Source organism: Hylaeus volcanicus, chromosome 2, assembly GCF_026283585.1.
Source record: "Hylaeus volcanicus isolate JK05 chromosome 2, UHH_iyHylVolc1.0_haploid, whole genome shotgun sequence".
NCBI lineage: Eukaryota > Metazoa > Arthropoda > Insecta > Hymenoptera > Colletidae > Hylaeus > Hylaeus volcanicus.
In genome coordinates, this window is record NC_071977.1 from 4,738,492 (window position 1) to 4,754,017 (window position 15,526).

Consider the following 15,526-nt stretch of genomic DNA (forward strand, 5'->3'; position numbering starts at 1 on the left):
TGATTGGTCGGGGTTTTCGCTTAATATCTCCTTAACGAAGCCCCATCTGACATTTTTGCAAAGGAAATTGTTGTTCAGAATCGTCTCAGCTACCCCCCATTTCCGGCTCCTCCCCGAGTTTTGGGACACCCTGTATAATACGTGCGCAGTTGCGTGGTATATATACAACGTATAATGCGTGTGTTTATTTATACATGTATTTACGCGGTTCTGTTCAATTAACAACCGTTCTGGTCAATTTGTTTGAAATTCACATTGATTCGTATTTATTTTACAAAAGCAACATTGTCATAAGGTTATATACGACAAGAGTTATTAATTATCAATTTCGATATTGATTTGCTCCATACACGGTTCGTTCCCATGGAGGCTTAACACACAAGTAGGTGAAATGATGTTATCTATTCGTGAAACTTTCCCAAACAATGAATCTGAAATTGTTCCCAGCGAAGTTCGATCCGAAGTTCGGAGAATCTTCCACGATGTTCATATTCGCTTTTGCACGATGCATGTACGGAATTTGAACGCTATCATCCTGAAATCGGCGGTGGCTCGTAACGAAACGCACCGAAACTACCGAATCCAGTCTGCTAACCATGATTGATGATTCTCACGGCACGAACGGTGGAATTTGCATCGAATTTATATCGTGCCGCTCGCAAACTGTATAATGGAGTAATAGGGGTCCACGCTACCGCTTTCAATATCATGAATCTTTCGAACACACGCCACGAACATCGGAAGCTACATTGTGCGGGGCAGAGAGGCGAAATATTACAAGGATATGGTAAATGGCGACTGCGCGCTGCGGCTCTTTGGTATCGCGGTGACACTCGAATTGCACGAAATGAAGCGGATTGACAATAATATGCGCTGATTAATACTTACGGGGTTGTGCCACTTTTGTGGCGAAACGAAATCGATGTCTAATCAATCGGTGTCTAATCATACTGTAATTATGCTATAATTGAACAAAATTTGCATAAAATTTATACTAAAATGGCTTCTTGTTATATTCAGTTAGAAGATCCCTGATATGACCGTACTCTAATTACGAGTATACAAAATCCTACCTATCCGTGAAATCCACAATTGCATAGTTTCTGATAATGTTCACACTTCGTGTGGTTATAAGTTAGCCCCTTGTAATTGAGGTGCCTTTGATATGCTCGTTCAACGCCGAAAACAATACATTCCTCGTACGGGACGAATTCCATCATTTCCAAGAGCAGCGACGATCGTTTCGCCGAGTACACGATCCGCGGACGATTTATGCATCGGAATGGTAGAAATAACAGTAATCAATGAATTGGCATTTCCCACATCCAGAGTGGCTGTATCCGCCTCTGTAAATATATCGCGATGGCTGGATAATGCCGCGGTGTTAGAATGATGGATATACGCGCGGTACGTATCCGTTGCCATGTTCGTGCCGCTCGTTGGAACAATTATTATAGCGAAAGTTTCTGCAGGACGCACAACGACAGCGTTGGCATATCAGGCTCGGTTGTTGTATCGAGGTATCGTGTTGCCTGTCGCGATAATGGCATCCTAATGCGTAAAACGTGTACCGATCTTCGCTCGCGAGTTCCTCATAAGGAAACCGTAATATCGAAAGAAAGGTAACGACGCGCGATGTCGTCGAATACTATGGAACCCTGATGAAGTATGATCGCGCGAGCCTTCTGTGAATACGATAATCAAACCGACGCTTAACCTTTGATCCGTCGCGGAGAAGTTTCATTTATTTGTTGAACGAAAATAAATAAATGTATAATAGAAATTGTCAAAGGTTATCGACACGGATTGATATTAAATTGCAACGAAATGGTCTAGTGGGAATAAAATAGAAACTTTACACGATTGTGAAGAAAAAATAAACGCAATTAAGGATTCCAATGAAACGCAAGAATTTACCAGTCTCGCCTGCGATAGCGAGAACAAAGAAAATAATAATGATAGTACGCCTTTGTTACGAGAAGATTGTACACAGTAAAAAATGAAGTACTCAATGGGAATAAGAACGAAGGGAAAATAACTAACAACTACGCTTGTATTAATCTAATCTCGAAAACAATATAATGGGAATGGAATAAAATAATACGAAGTAAAGAAAAGAGAAAGGAAAAGAAAAAGATGAAAAGTAGCATGAAGTGTAAACTATGTATATATTATATAAAAGAAAGGATAATGAAAAATACAAGCTATGAAGGTGAAAACCAAAATCAGCAGAAAAAGTAGAAAAGTGAAATAAAGTCAGAACAAGAATAGTAAAGAATTATTACTGGGATTGTGGAGCAATGAACCGAAAACGAGTAGCACCTCAAAATGATCCTGATCTCTAAAATTTGTAATCAAACACGATACACGAGTGCTATTGTATAAGTAGAAACGAGAAATACAATTAAATATCGACGTACTTTCATATTAGTTAGACTGGAAAGTAATATCATTTTTGCAACGTTAAATACTTGTTTATCACTCATCAGCTCATTCACTTTTATCGATCTGACATTGAACATTTATATACTAGATGGCAAAAGGCTGTTTACAACGAGGGCGATTACATAATTGATTAAAAATAGAAATTTATTAAAAGTTTGTTTCCGATGTTATACGAATACAATTTGTTTAAAATTAATAATAGATCGAACACGTACGAATATTGGAGTATACAATTTTGAACAGTTTTTCAAAACCGTTCAGAGAAGCAATTGCAATGTAAATGCTTTCATGATTGTCTTGTCAAGGAAACTTCTTGTAAAGTATCGGCGACAGTTTTAGTGTGAAATTGATAATGCTTTAGAGGAAAATGTGAGAGGTTATCGATACGTTGACAATAAAAATGTCAATGGACAACCTATATAAAGTCAGTCGTTCGTTAATGTCGACAGTAAGAGACATCGAACGACCGAGAAACATGTCCAAACTTTTCTTCTTCTTCATGTGTTTGGCTCTCGTGAGCTCTGTCGCGTTTGCCACGGAGACTGGTGAGTTTTCCATCGTGAACATAGAGTACCATAACGTCAACGAGTTCCGCGGTTCTGAGCGTTCGTTCGATACGAATGACGTCAGTGATCGTTAACCATTCTTATTTTATCATATATCATTCCAAAGGGGATCAATGTGACGATCCGGGTAAAATAACACGCGAGGGATGCAAGGTGTGTTACTGTCACCAAGGAGGATTCCAAGGGTGTGCCGAAGATAAGGATTGTAATCCGAACAATCCTTGAGTATAACGATCTAAACACCTCGCAATAGTAATGGCAAAAAAAAAGGACAATTCTGATACGGACATCGCCATGGACACAGCCAACGAAACGACTGAAACTTCTCATATCTATAAAAACGGATCAACAGAATTGGTGAAATTTTGACGCAAACTAGTAAGAATAACTTAAATGGTGCAACTCTAAACGTTACCATAATTGCTCTCATAGGCATTATTTTATACTTCACTGGAATGCAAAGTAACATACACGAATAAAATTTTACTTCTGGAATAGCAATCGATGATTCATATTATTTTTAAACCGAATATCGAAATAAAATACATGTGTTAATACATTAGTGGAAAGCTACTTTTGTGCTAACTGTGAAAATGTTTATTGCGTTTGTAGCAATAAAATGTTGCGTTTGACATCTCATAGTTGGTAGCGAATGGGTTAATAGTTGACGTGCAATTTATCGGTAATTGACGTGTACTGTCAACCACTAAAATTTCTTCGTTAATTTATTTCAATAGCTAACAGCCTTAGTGTACCTTACAAAAACAATCACAATATTCAATTCTAGAAAATGCACGATCCTAAATAGTAGTTTATTTATTTTAAGTGGTCGATTCAAAAGATTATAATTACGTAGTCAATGAACTCACTAATTCTTTCTAATTCTAATTTGTCTCTCTAATTACAAAGACACAGTTGTATGTACGATAGGTATCTGTTGACCTCGGTAGTTTCAACGTTAAAAGATCACGAAATCGGGTGTGTTTTGTTTAAAAATTTCTCGATACTCTTGGGTCGAGGTTGAGCACCGCGGTTGCACCGTCTTGGTTGAACCATGGACCAGACAAAAGATCCTGGTTCTCACGACCACGCCCTCTCCCCGCCGCCTCTGCACTCTCTTGGACGGCGGCAATGCCTTCACGAAGGTACCTATCCACCGGAAATTCTTCATGCCGTGGCTTCTTCAACGCTGTGTACACACGTACGTACGGTGGCCAGCGCGTGTATAGCGAGAAACGAACGGTGTGACCTCCTCCAGGTTCTCGCGAGGCGATAATAAATGGTCGTGTTGGAGCGTTCCTATGAAACGCGATGGTCGTGCTGAAAAATGCATTGTCCACGAATAGTATACAGCGTCACTTTCGAGCATTATCGAATTTCTAAGCGGCTCGGAACCATGCGCTTCACCGCGACGCGAGTGTCCCAGACCCCTGACCCTCGTCGAGTGTAAAAAGCCGTTCTATGAGACGAATATGCCTGGAATCCTCGGAATTCCGAGTACAGTGTGCGTTATTTTAGCAATCTGGCATCGCTAAATTAATAACCTCATACTTTTCACCGGATTATACCCTTTGGAAACGTGCTGGTATTGTGTGTGATTTTATAACGCGGATAATCATTGATTAATAGTGTTCTTTTTTTTCATAAATAATTCGTTGATGTATGTTGCTGCAAGCTATACAGCTATTTCATTAAGTGACGGTCAAAGTACCTCCTGTCAATATACCTCAGATTGTTTTATTTTAAATGATAGTACACGTAATTACAATCGAACGTAAGAGATGATATCTTCTTAGTGTCCACGATGACAACACTAATATTTTGTTATTAAAAAATAAAATCCTTACAGTCCCTTTTGGAAAAACCTTCGTAACCGTTTCGACGATATAGCTCTGTTCAGTTGCATACTATGTCCATGACTTGACTTCAGCAGAGAGATCCAGAACAAATTGACCACGTGAGTCGGGGACTCGCCATGTACCATAAAAATTCCGCGAATTGCGCGATCCGCATTCCTCCCGTTTGCCAGAGCCTCTGTTCAGGCTTTTCCATTCGGATCGAGTATCTTTACTGGAAATCAAAGGCTGGCGATGAGTAATGACTCGCGGTCGACTGGATGACCCATCCGTGGAGACAGCACGTTTTACTACCGGCCATATTTTAGAGTTAACTATTATCGTTATCGGGGCGAATCTCGCCGCGTTAGGTATATTTGTTAATAATGCTGTCTCCGTCGAGTTAACGTGGGAAGATTGCTTAATGACCGCAAAGCACGCCAAAGCGAGGCCTGAACCGCGCGAGCAAAAAGGGGAATTTCCTTTTACCATTTGCGCTTAGGTCGCAGGGGGATATCAGTCTGTTCGCGACACGACCTAGGGCTACAACTGTTCCCACCGCGAATTTTAATGATACTTAGAGTGGTGAATCCAGATGTCGAAGTGTGCAATGTTCCAGAAATTTAGCTTAGCAATTTAGGACAAATTGCTATACGTCACTGTTATTCATTAATAAGATGTTGCCCGTCTCAGGCGTGGAGTTCAGAGGTCAATCACTAGTGTATCGGCCTGCCAATTAACCACGATGTAATGAGTGCTCGTAACTGCGAGCAGGTCTCACTTTGAAACGGGAACGTCACCTGCGAACCGTCACGATCCCCTAAAGTGAGAGAAAAAAATCTCCCAACGATTTCAACTATGACGAAACGACGTTCCACGCGGGCGATCGCTGACACGCGTGCGTGAATCATCCGCAGACAATAAAGCGTTCAGAAGCTAATAAAAATATTAAACGACGAAAGGCGGTGAATTTATGGGTGTAGCCTGAACGGCACGGAAAGGTTTATACCTTCGACGCGCGGCAGGAACGACAGAACGTTAAATTCTGACCAGTTAGAATGTATTCACAGTGCAACATAGTTTATAACATAAATTTTGAAGGCAAGATGGCGTTTCGTTTAGGTATTACTGGCTCACGGGTAGGACTGAGTTACCAGTCATGTCGATATTCACTTGTGTTAAAACCTCAAAAGTCAGGGTGAACCCTGAATAATTTAACCCTTTGCACTCGAATGTCCCTTATAAGGTAACATCGTAAGTCTAACAAATTTTGTTAATAATTTTAATACTTAGATTAATAATTTTGTAAATAAGTCCTTTATGTTTGAAGTGGGGTCAACGCTTCAAGAAAACTATAAGAATTTATAATCAATTCTAATAATACGAAAAAAGACGCATTTCCAAAGTTAGACTATTTCATGCAATGCGATTCCTGTTCGCAAATTTTGCAACGAAATAGCGCAGAGTGCAAAGGGTTAAATACGATTAAAAGAGCTCCTTGTAAACTTCTTGCAAAACTTGTTGAAACATCTGAGTAAATTTTTATGTTTATATAATTCTTATATCTTTCGACGGACTTACCGGTGTGAGTTCTCTTGTGAGCCTTCAGGTGGGAGCTCTTCGTATACACCTTGTCACAGCCGGCCACATCGCATCTGTGAACTTTGCGTCTCTTCAACGCGTCGCCGCACTCGCTGTCGACCCCTAAACCTCCGCCATTTCCACCGACCCCAGCGTTTCCTCTACTGCTGATTCCTATTCCGGTCGCCAGTGCGGGACGCTTGTGAAAGACCCTAAAATTAGAAAAAGAATCTCCATTAATCAAAGAACACCACGATCAAATAATTAAAACTGTGACCGAAAGGTCTCAAACCTAACGATAAACAATTTAACTCGAAAATGATTTCAGATGAAATGAAATTTACATATGGTATACTTTCTTTTAAATGTAAGAATCTCAAGAATTGACAAGCTTGCAATTTTTTTCCGAACCGTCAGTAACCTTTATTTCGAAGTTGATACGTCAGTCATTTTAATTGCACCAGACTCAAAGTGAACGTTCACTTTAAGGAATGAACTAACACGTAAAATTAATCACTATAGACCTTTGATCTTTACGTAAAAGTACATGGAACACTTACTATGTCGCGTAAACCATAATTTGGGAAACGCTGACTAAAATAAATCGTATTCCTGACAATTCGGTCCAGCTGGACCGCGCAACGCACGAATTAATTCAGGTTGCCGGTCGATGAGCGCTCTTTTTTTGCATCCCATCGTCGCTCACCGCTGGCGACTGTAGCGGATACTCGCAGTGACATTGATTACGAACGGCGAAAAGAAGCGCGACAAGAAATTCGAGAAACTGGTACCACGAGCGCTGATTTCAATTTAGATATGGATAAGATGTCTTCATCGTTATTTTATCTTTAATACGGGCTGCCTCGCGACAATACGCGATCCTTCGTTTCACGTTCCCGTGGAAGCCAGCCGGTGAATCGACAAATTCGAGTGCGCTTGTCATGGATTTATACAGAAAGTTTTTGGTATGCATTATTCATGGTAGCATCGTGTTTATCAATCGATGTACTCCGGTGTGTTATGACCGGTTCGATGAAGAACGGGTGAAATTACTTGCTGATACGTGATACATAAAACATCGAACGGACGTATACACCCGGACGTAACATCGAGAAGAAAGAATTCGCTTATGAATAATACCAGATTCGCCGGGGAAAAGAGAACGATAAAAAAGTGGCAGTCATTACGTTAATCGGTTAGGTGGAAACGCGCGCGAAACAACGGAACGCCAGGTGAAACGTTGCTCGCTGACTTTTAACGGGATGCGCGATTTGCAACTTCGGGAACTACCTGTGATTTTCCATAACGGGTTCCGCGGATTTAGAAGCGCCGCGATAATCAGTTATCGTCGGAGAAATTAGAGCCTTTCAAGTTTCAGAGACGTCTCGCAAAAACGACAATCTTCGTACGTGTTCTTGAGAATTAACGAGGTTCAAGTTATTATTTCAAATGATGTTTAATTGTATGTAAACGTTACATTTGCGACCGATTTTTTTTTTTTTGGCTAACTTGCTATATCCCTAATCCGAAGTCTAAAAATATTACAAAATTTTGTATGTATGTGTGAATGTACGATATTTCAGACAACTATGTAAAGATACTTAACTATTGAAACAAAATGCTGCACGCATAGATGTATTGCTGGCTGTTTCCCCTACACACCGTATCGAGAAATGATGGATTTCGTAGCGAGTTTATAAATGTTAAATAGGCATTGGAAATGTATGAAAGAAAGTTGAATCGATAATGTGCTTCTGCGCTTTCAAACAGGACCGAAGATAAATGAGAATTGTGACCCTTTTGCAAGAAGCCACGAGTAAATGCTTTTACGCAAATGACACGATATTAAAGGAACATCGTTAATTTTTTTCACTGTCGCGTAATATACTCGGCAAATTAAAATTAAACGTTCGCATCTGGGTATTTAATTACGCGTATGCATTAGACGTTTCTCATTGCTTAAGAACGATTTTTAAAACGGCCGACATCTTTCATACTTTTTCATGCGCGGACGCATTAAACGCGTCCATAAATCACTTGACTTTTTCTCGTCAAAACATTTTGCGTAGCACTCTCGTGAATATCCATGAATCATTTGTCCCCTATAATAGATACCGTGACCGACGGGGTAAACGTTGATACTCCATTATGATTTGCAGTCGGCGCACGGACTTACGCGCGGGGTTCATTATAATTTTTCAAGATCTCGCCCCAAAGAACGGTTGACCGAAGAAACGCCGCGATTTCCGCTCGTTCGTTTCAGGAGAAACGATATTGCTTCCGTTCGGCGTCTCCAGGAACAAACCGCCTAAGCTTTCCTGAATTTTATTAGCCGGAACACTCGTGCCTATTCCACGTAAGCCGACACCGAAACATTAAGCCCATCGTCTATTGCAAAATTAGATATCGAAAAGGATCGCTAGTCAGGCATTTAGGCTTATTGACAATTCTTTTTCTTTCATATCAGTTACTTATAGTCGCACGAACCTCTTTAAAGGGATATTAGCGACTATAAAGAAGCTACTCGACTATAGATTACTATTCTTCAAAGAGGTTGGTTTTCTTCAAAAAGCGAATGTGTTGAAATACATTGGAGTGTTTCAAATTATCTTTTGCAGAAGAGGGATTGATATCGAAGAGCGGTCTTTTTTTTCTTTATCTGCTTTACGTTGCATCGACTACAAATTCATTAGCGAAAAATATTAATTGTCGAGTAAATGTTAGGTTTGTATTATATTTTTATGTATACTGATGCGTATATTGGTGTCTTTGAGGAAGTCTGTTATGTTTCTGGTGCAGTTCTGCATCTAGTTAGTGCTGAATCTGGTCTGATTTTGTGCTCTTGTATTTTCTTTTTTCTTGACTGTCTTCTTATATTAGGATGTATGTAGGATTGATTACAATCGACATCAAGGGATTAATTTACGGGGCGAGGAATAGCGAGCAGAATCGAGCTGATACTTTAGACTGCCACCGAGATGGCTGCCAGGAACGGGTTAGACGATTTCTCAGGATGATGTACGCCGGTTGTTCAACTTTGTCTTCGCCCGCTAAAAAGAAGCGAAAACACGTCGAACCGCAGTCGATCAATCTTATCCCGAAGCCATGCGAAACTCGTTCGGTGACCAAATTCGTACGCGTGCAGCCGATTGTTCCTCCATCGAAGTGCACACCGCTATTAAAGGATATTTCGCGACATAAAACGAATCTAATGGGCGAAGAGAGTTGGTTACGTCGAGTTGGAAGATTTAAGGGATCGATTAAGAAATTGGTTTCGTGGATCAGTGCTTTGCAAGTCCATACATTTGAAAAATTGTGGACGGTATTATTATTTATAATAAAAAAAATCAACTCCCCGTTACAAGAAAAATATTTTTTTAAACGAGAGTTATTGTACAGTACCAAACGAGGACACCTTTCTCGAACGTACAGTTACATACTGTCATGTATATTTTTTCAAAGAACCGTGTATATTTTACGCCTTCGACCAGGTGTTACCCCTTAAGGCGTCGCGATGGGCCGCGGCGGAATTTAAGGCGCCATAATTCTCCGAAGGAGAATATAACGGGTACCACGGTAAACAAAGTCGCGTATACGGACGAATTTCTATAAATTCGTTCTGGATATAAATTATGCGATCGCGACGGGACATGCTCCGGTCAAGCTCGTCCGCGCTCGAGGAATTCACGCTACTTGCAGTGGCGCATCGCGGGGGACCCAAAGCGAAATGGAATTTGGGGTTACCGTCTTGAAAAAGCAATCGAAACGGGTCAAGAATATTTTTCAAATTCATTTTCTTGAGACAAAACAAAGAACGTGCAGAACTTGCGAGAAATTCAAGAACGATAGTTCAGAAAGAATACATCTAATGTCTAACATAATATGTTTACAGCCCCGGGGGGGGCCCCCCCCCCCCCAGGGGAAGTTTCCAACACAATATTTTACTCTTTCGAGCACACAAACGTTATACACAACCTTGGTAACATTATTTCTGAATAACGACGAGGTTTTTGAACCATTGTTTTGGATACTCTCTTTCGATCGTGGTTCTAGGCACGCGTCCTTTTTGTCGACAGGATTATGCGCCACTGCTACCGCGTCCCTGTGCCCTGAGCTGGGGGAATTCGCGTTTCAGCTTGACCGGATAAAACAGCGTCAGTGCCCACTGACGCATCCCCAGTCGGGCTATATTTCATCGGAACGAAGCCCCAGCCTCGCACGCTTCGTGCCGTAAACCAGGCCCGCAGCTCGGTGTTTAAACTGGCATAAATCCGCTTCTACTCGCGATAATCCGACTCGCTCTTATCTCGATCTGCGTCCAACCGACGAAGAAACGCAACCCTCGTTCATCTCCATCCTCCCCCTTGGCGCGCGATTTTCCGATCTTCGAGTCCTCGCCGAACGTGCGTGTCGCTTGGTATTCGAGCAGTCAAATTAATCGAGAGTCAGTTGTTCTCTCGAGTTGATTGGTAACAAATCAATTTTCTGCTACAAAATTCCCCACGAATGTAAACAATTAATCTTGTCCTGTACATTTTTCTCAACTGAGAATCAGAATTCGAAGTGCAGCAAATATCTCGAGAGAAATGTCAAGCTGCAATTCAAGCGATAACTATGTAGTAGATGTAATTGCATGCATTGCAGCAAAAGGTCATCATTTCTTTTATCAGTGTCTGCATTAGATAAGTGATAACAGAACATGTAAGTGTAAATAAATTGGAGAAAATACGAGGATTTGTTTTAGACATTTTAAAAAATTCTCGTAAACAATGAATTCGCTATCCATGAACCAATTTTGAAGCGTGGAAATGTGGAATGTATTCCCATTTTTCTATCGGTAATCAAGTAGAGCACGTCGAAGGACGAAACATGATGTTAGTCTACGTATGCAAATGCTGATGTAAATAAAATTGTGTGAGGTTATCATGTGAGACAAACACATGGATAGATAATCTATATAAAGTCTAGTCGTTTGACTATTTCGGCAGTGAGAGATACTGAACACACGGGAAACATGTCAACGATATTCGCCCTTTTCTTGGTCGTCATCGTGAGCTCTACCGCGTTTGGCCAAGATGCTGGTGAGTGTTTAACTTAAGAGAACTCGAGTTCCACAATTCTGTGCGATCTTTTGTGACGAACGTTCTTTCAAGATTAACGCTTATTTTCAATTTACTATTTGTTACGTTGTAGAAACAAATTGCATTCCGGGTAGAAGATATCACGATGGATGCAATTCTTGCTTCTGTAGCGAAACTGGAGTACTAGGCTGCACTCGAATGGAATGCGTATCAGTCGATCCTAAAACTGGAAAAGTTGTGTCAACTCCAAGGAAAATGGTACTCGTAGAAGATGAGACGGCATAGGATGAATCAAGTTAATAACGTACCTGTGCAATTGTAATTTCATATAAAAGTCTACATTGTTGTGGATGTAATTCAACCGACCTGTTAATTGCCAGAGATTGTGTATTAATACCTACAGCCAAATATAAAGAACAATTTCGAGTGTACAATTCGATTTAAAAGTCCGGTATTTGAAACTTAGGGCATGTAAAGGTTAATAAAATTGTTTGAATAGCAACGAACTTTCTTCATATTCATTTCGTTCTATTTTCATTACATCTAACTAGAGAAATCTAATTAAACACACAACCTTCAGAATCTGTGACCCTTGAACATGAATATCAACCAACAAAAAAGAAATTCTTGTTTAATATACAGTCAGTGTAATAAGTATTCGTACAGGAATCAGTTCGAAATAAAACTTCATATATTTATTTTATTAATAAATTTTAGGGGAAGAAATAATTAACCATCATTCCTAGACATTTTTAGAGTAGATTTTGTGTAAATTAAAGTTGATTACTTCGAATGTTAACCTCCTATTTCTTATTAGTTTTATTTTAGTAAAACCCTCGATTTAAAACTAGTCGTAGTTTTCTGATCACTGCTTATCAACAAACTTTTTTATCGCGAAATAAATGTAGAAAAATGACTTTGTACATGGTATTTGAGAAGGCCAACGTTACGTCATACCCAAAAAGGGCACGTCGAAGGAAAGATTACGTAATACTCGATTACGTATAAGGATCTTCGGATAAACCTGTTGCAATGCGTGAACGATACATGTTAGTCTGCGTATGCAAATGCTGATGTAAATAAAACTGTGTAAGGTTGTCACGTGAGACAAACACATAGATAGACAATCTATATAAAGTCTAGTCGTCCGGTTATTTCGGCAGTGAGAGATACTGAACGCATGGAAAACATGTCACCGATACTCGTCCTTTTCTTGGTTGCCATCGTGAGCTCGACCGCGTTTGGCCAAGATGCTGGTGAGTGTTTAACTTAAGAGAACTCGAGTTCCACAATTCTGTGCGATCTTTTATGACGAACGTTCTTTCAAGATTAAAGCTCATTTTCGATTTACTATTTGTTATACTGTAGAAACAAAATGCATTCCGGGTAGAAGATATCACGATGGATGCAATTCTTGCTTCTGTTCCGAAACTGGAGTACTAGGCTGCACTCTAATGGAATGCGTATCATTCGATCCTAAAACTGGCGAAGTTGTGACAACTCCAAGAAAACTGGTACTCATAGAAGATGAGAGTAAACAGGTTGAATCAAGTTAATAATGTACCTGTGCAATTGTAATTTCATATAAGAGTCTATGTTGTTGTGGATGTAATTCAAGCGACCTGGTAATTGGTTTCTAACTGCCAGAGATGGCGTATTAATTTATACAGGTGTGTGCGTGATGTAATGGGACTGAAAAGGTTGTGTCAGAAACGAAGAATAGATTTGGTGCTCGACGAATGATTTTTTAATCAGTATGGAAAATTATATAGAAATTGAAAATTTTGAATTGGACAATAAGGGCAATATATTTGATGGGTTAAATAAAGGGAACAACGCTGTTTAAGGAACAATCTCGTGTACAGATCTAGTTATTTCCATGGCACGAAATCCTTAGCTTTCTTCGCAGATAGTCCTGCGAATCCTGATAATCCTAAAAAATTGCTGCGTAGTCATTTCCATAACATCGCGTTACAAATTTGAATCTCTAAAGTACAAATAGCTGTCTTCCTAGTACTCGTGCATCCTTCGGAAATACGATTCCTTCTCTTTTTTTTTAATTTAATTTATTTAAAGTCGCATCAACATCGCAGGTTATTGATTTTTATCTCGATAACAAAGTCGCGGACCGCAATACTTACTGGTGTCGAGACCTTACCCTAAAAAAAAAAACGCTCACATACCTGTGAAAATTCTAGCACGTTGAAAACATTTTACTTCTAAAGTATTAAAATTAAACATTTTATTTCTAAAGGATACTCAACTACTAGGAAGGCAGCTGTTTGCGTTAGCGATGTTACGGAAACGATTACGCGGTAATTTTTTAGGTTTATATCCAATGAATAACCATCGATTCAAAGTACCGGCTTCCTAGTCGTCATGGATCCACTACCGAGATCATTCTACATTCTGCCTTGCGTCCCAAAAACAATTTCCATAATCAACCACGAATGCACGAGCCTATACTGTAAACGCAATGGAATAGCACCGGACTCCGTCGCGAACGTAAATAGTATCTGTCGTATTTCCTGATAATTCCGTAGAAGTGTTTCTAGCCTCTAAACATCCGCCGTGCGCCGCGTGTCCCCGAATGGATCATTGTTTCAAAATGGAAGTAGTAAGCGCCTAGTTCGCTGGAAAGGCAAAGAAGGAACTGGAAAGTACATTTGTCGTGAAGTATTGCCGCAAGCTCGCGGCAGTTCCACCGCGGGGGGCCTCTGACATGCGGGTACCAATGTACCACGGTGCGTGTGCGAGTGCGTACTTCCTTGTATGTGGAAGTCGTCGGCGTTGCACGTACACCGTGATGGGAACAGACAACCAACGAGCCGAGATTTATGCGAAACGCGATGTATAACTATCGGTTAACGGCACTGGGACACGAGAAGACGGTCCTCGATCCGTGGAGGTGGTGACGATTTCACGGTACACGTGATCCACGGACACGGAGGATCAGAAGGTGCCATCATTGGCGTCGATCAACCAAAACGGGTGAAAGTTATGCAGAACTTCGGTACTCGGAACTCGGGAGTCCATGGGAGTTTGTTTAATAAATACCTGAACACACAGGGAATAAGTAAAATTTGTCAGATATGATATTTATTAATAACACTTTTTAGTTGGAATACTCATTGTGTCCAGATCTTAATGGACACCATGTATCTTTCGTCAATCTTACTGTGTTTAAACTCGAAGCAAATGAAGCAGGTGGCACCGCGCCGGCGTTAATCTTCAGAAATAATAACCCAAGTAGAACAAGTGAGTAATGGACAAACGCGTCAGCCAAATCGTACGCGTGTCCGAGTAATGTTCACAATTGATTTTCTGGACGAAATATGCTATTGAAAAGAAAAATAGACATATAGCGTAGTAATTTTGCAAACAAAAAACACTTCTTTTTGATTAAATATTAAATGTCTTGATATGAGAATTTGTATTTTATAGTTAATTTTAGTGTCATATTTTTTAAAGCATTCTAGAATAATTGTCCACAAAAATACACCATAAATGAGTTAACAATAACAGGTGACAGAAAAGATTTGAAATTTTCTACTGCTGCTGCTAAATATACGAATCGAACCGCGCGAATACTATGTTTCTGAATATCGAACTCTGTCTCTGGCGATAATCGCTTATGCGTCGCGTCCTCGACAATGAAAAAGCCATTCGCGAGTGCACGAGAGCAAATTAAACGAGATTTACAGCGAGTGCACGATCTCGTCCTATTAACCCTGGGCGTGCTTATACATTCGATGAAATATGACGGCACGTAACCGTGGGCCCCGTGAACGAATGGCTGCGATGTCCTGCTGTTTTCCACCGATAGTAAACTGATCAAATAAAGGCAGTTCTCTCGTACACGTAAGAGGTGGCCGTGACGCGTGAATTTGTAAACACGCTTGCCAGTATAATTACCCTCGATTTCTATTTTGTTGCATTCCAAACCGTTCGACCGCCGAATATGATACTTAAGATGAAGGTGCACGGCCAGGTAGCAGTCCGATTTTATTGCAATTGT

At 40.3% G+C, this 15,526-nt stretch overlaps 1 protein-coding gene and 2 long non-coding RNA genes across 4 annotated transcripts in view; 2 read left to right on the plus strand and 1 right to left on the minus strand.

Moving 5' to 3' along the window:
* Positions 1-15,526, minus strand: part of LOC128872596 (Krueppel-like factor 6) — a 439,155-nt gene that overhangs the window by 16,381 nt on the left and 407,248 nt on the right. For both annotated transcript variants that reach the window (XM_054115464.1, XM_054115463.1), the window contains exon 7: positions 6,428-6,639. In XM_054115464.1, coding sequence (XP_053971439.1) covers positions 6,428-6,639 — 212 coding nt within the window. The remainder of the gene's footprint in view (positions 1-6,427; positions 6,640-15,526) is intronic.
* LOC128872598 (uncharacterized) lies at positions 2,867-3,512 on the plus strand. Its single transcript, XR_008456218.1, has 2 exons — positions 2,867-2,990; positions 3,118-3,512. It is a non-coding gene; the product is annotated as an uncharacterized LOC128872598 (long non-coding RNA).
* Positions 11,799-13,103, plus strand: LOC128872599 (uncharacterized). Its single transcript, XR_008456219.1, has 2 exons — positions 11,799-12,764; positions 12,877-13,103. It is a non-coding gene; the product is annotated as an uncharacterized LOC128872599 (long non-coding RNA).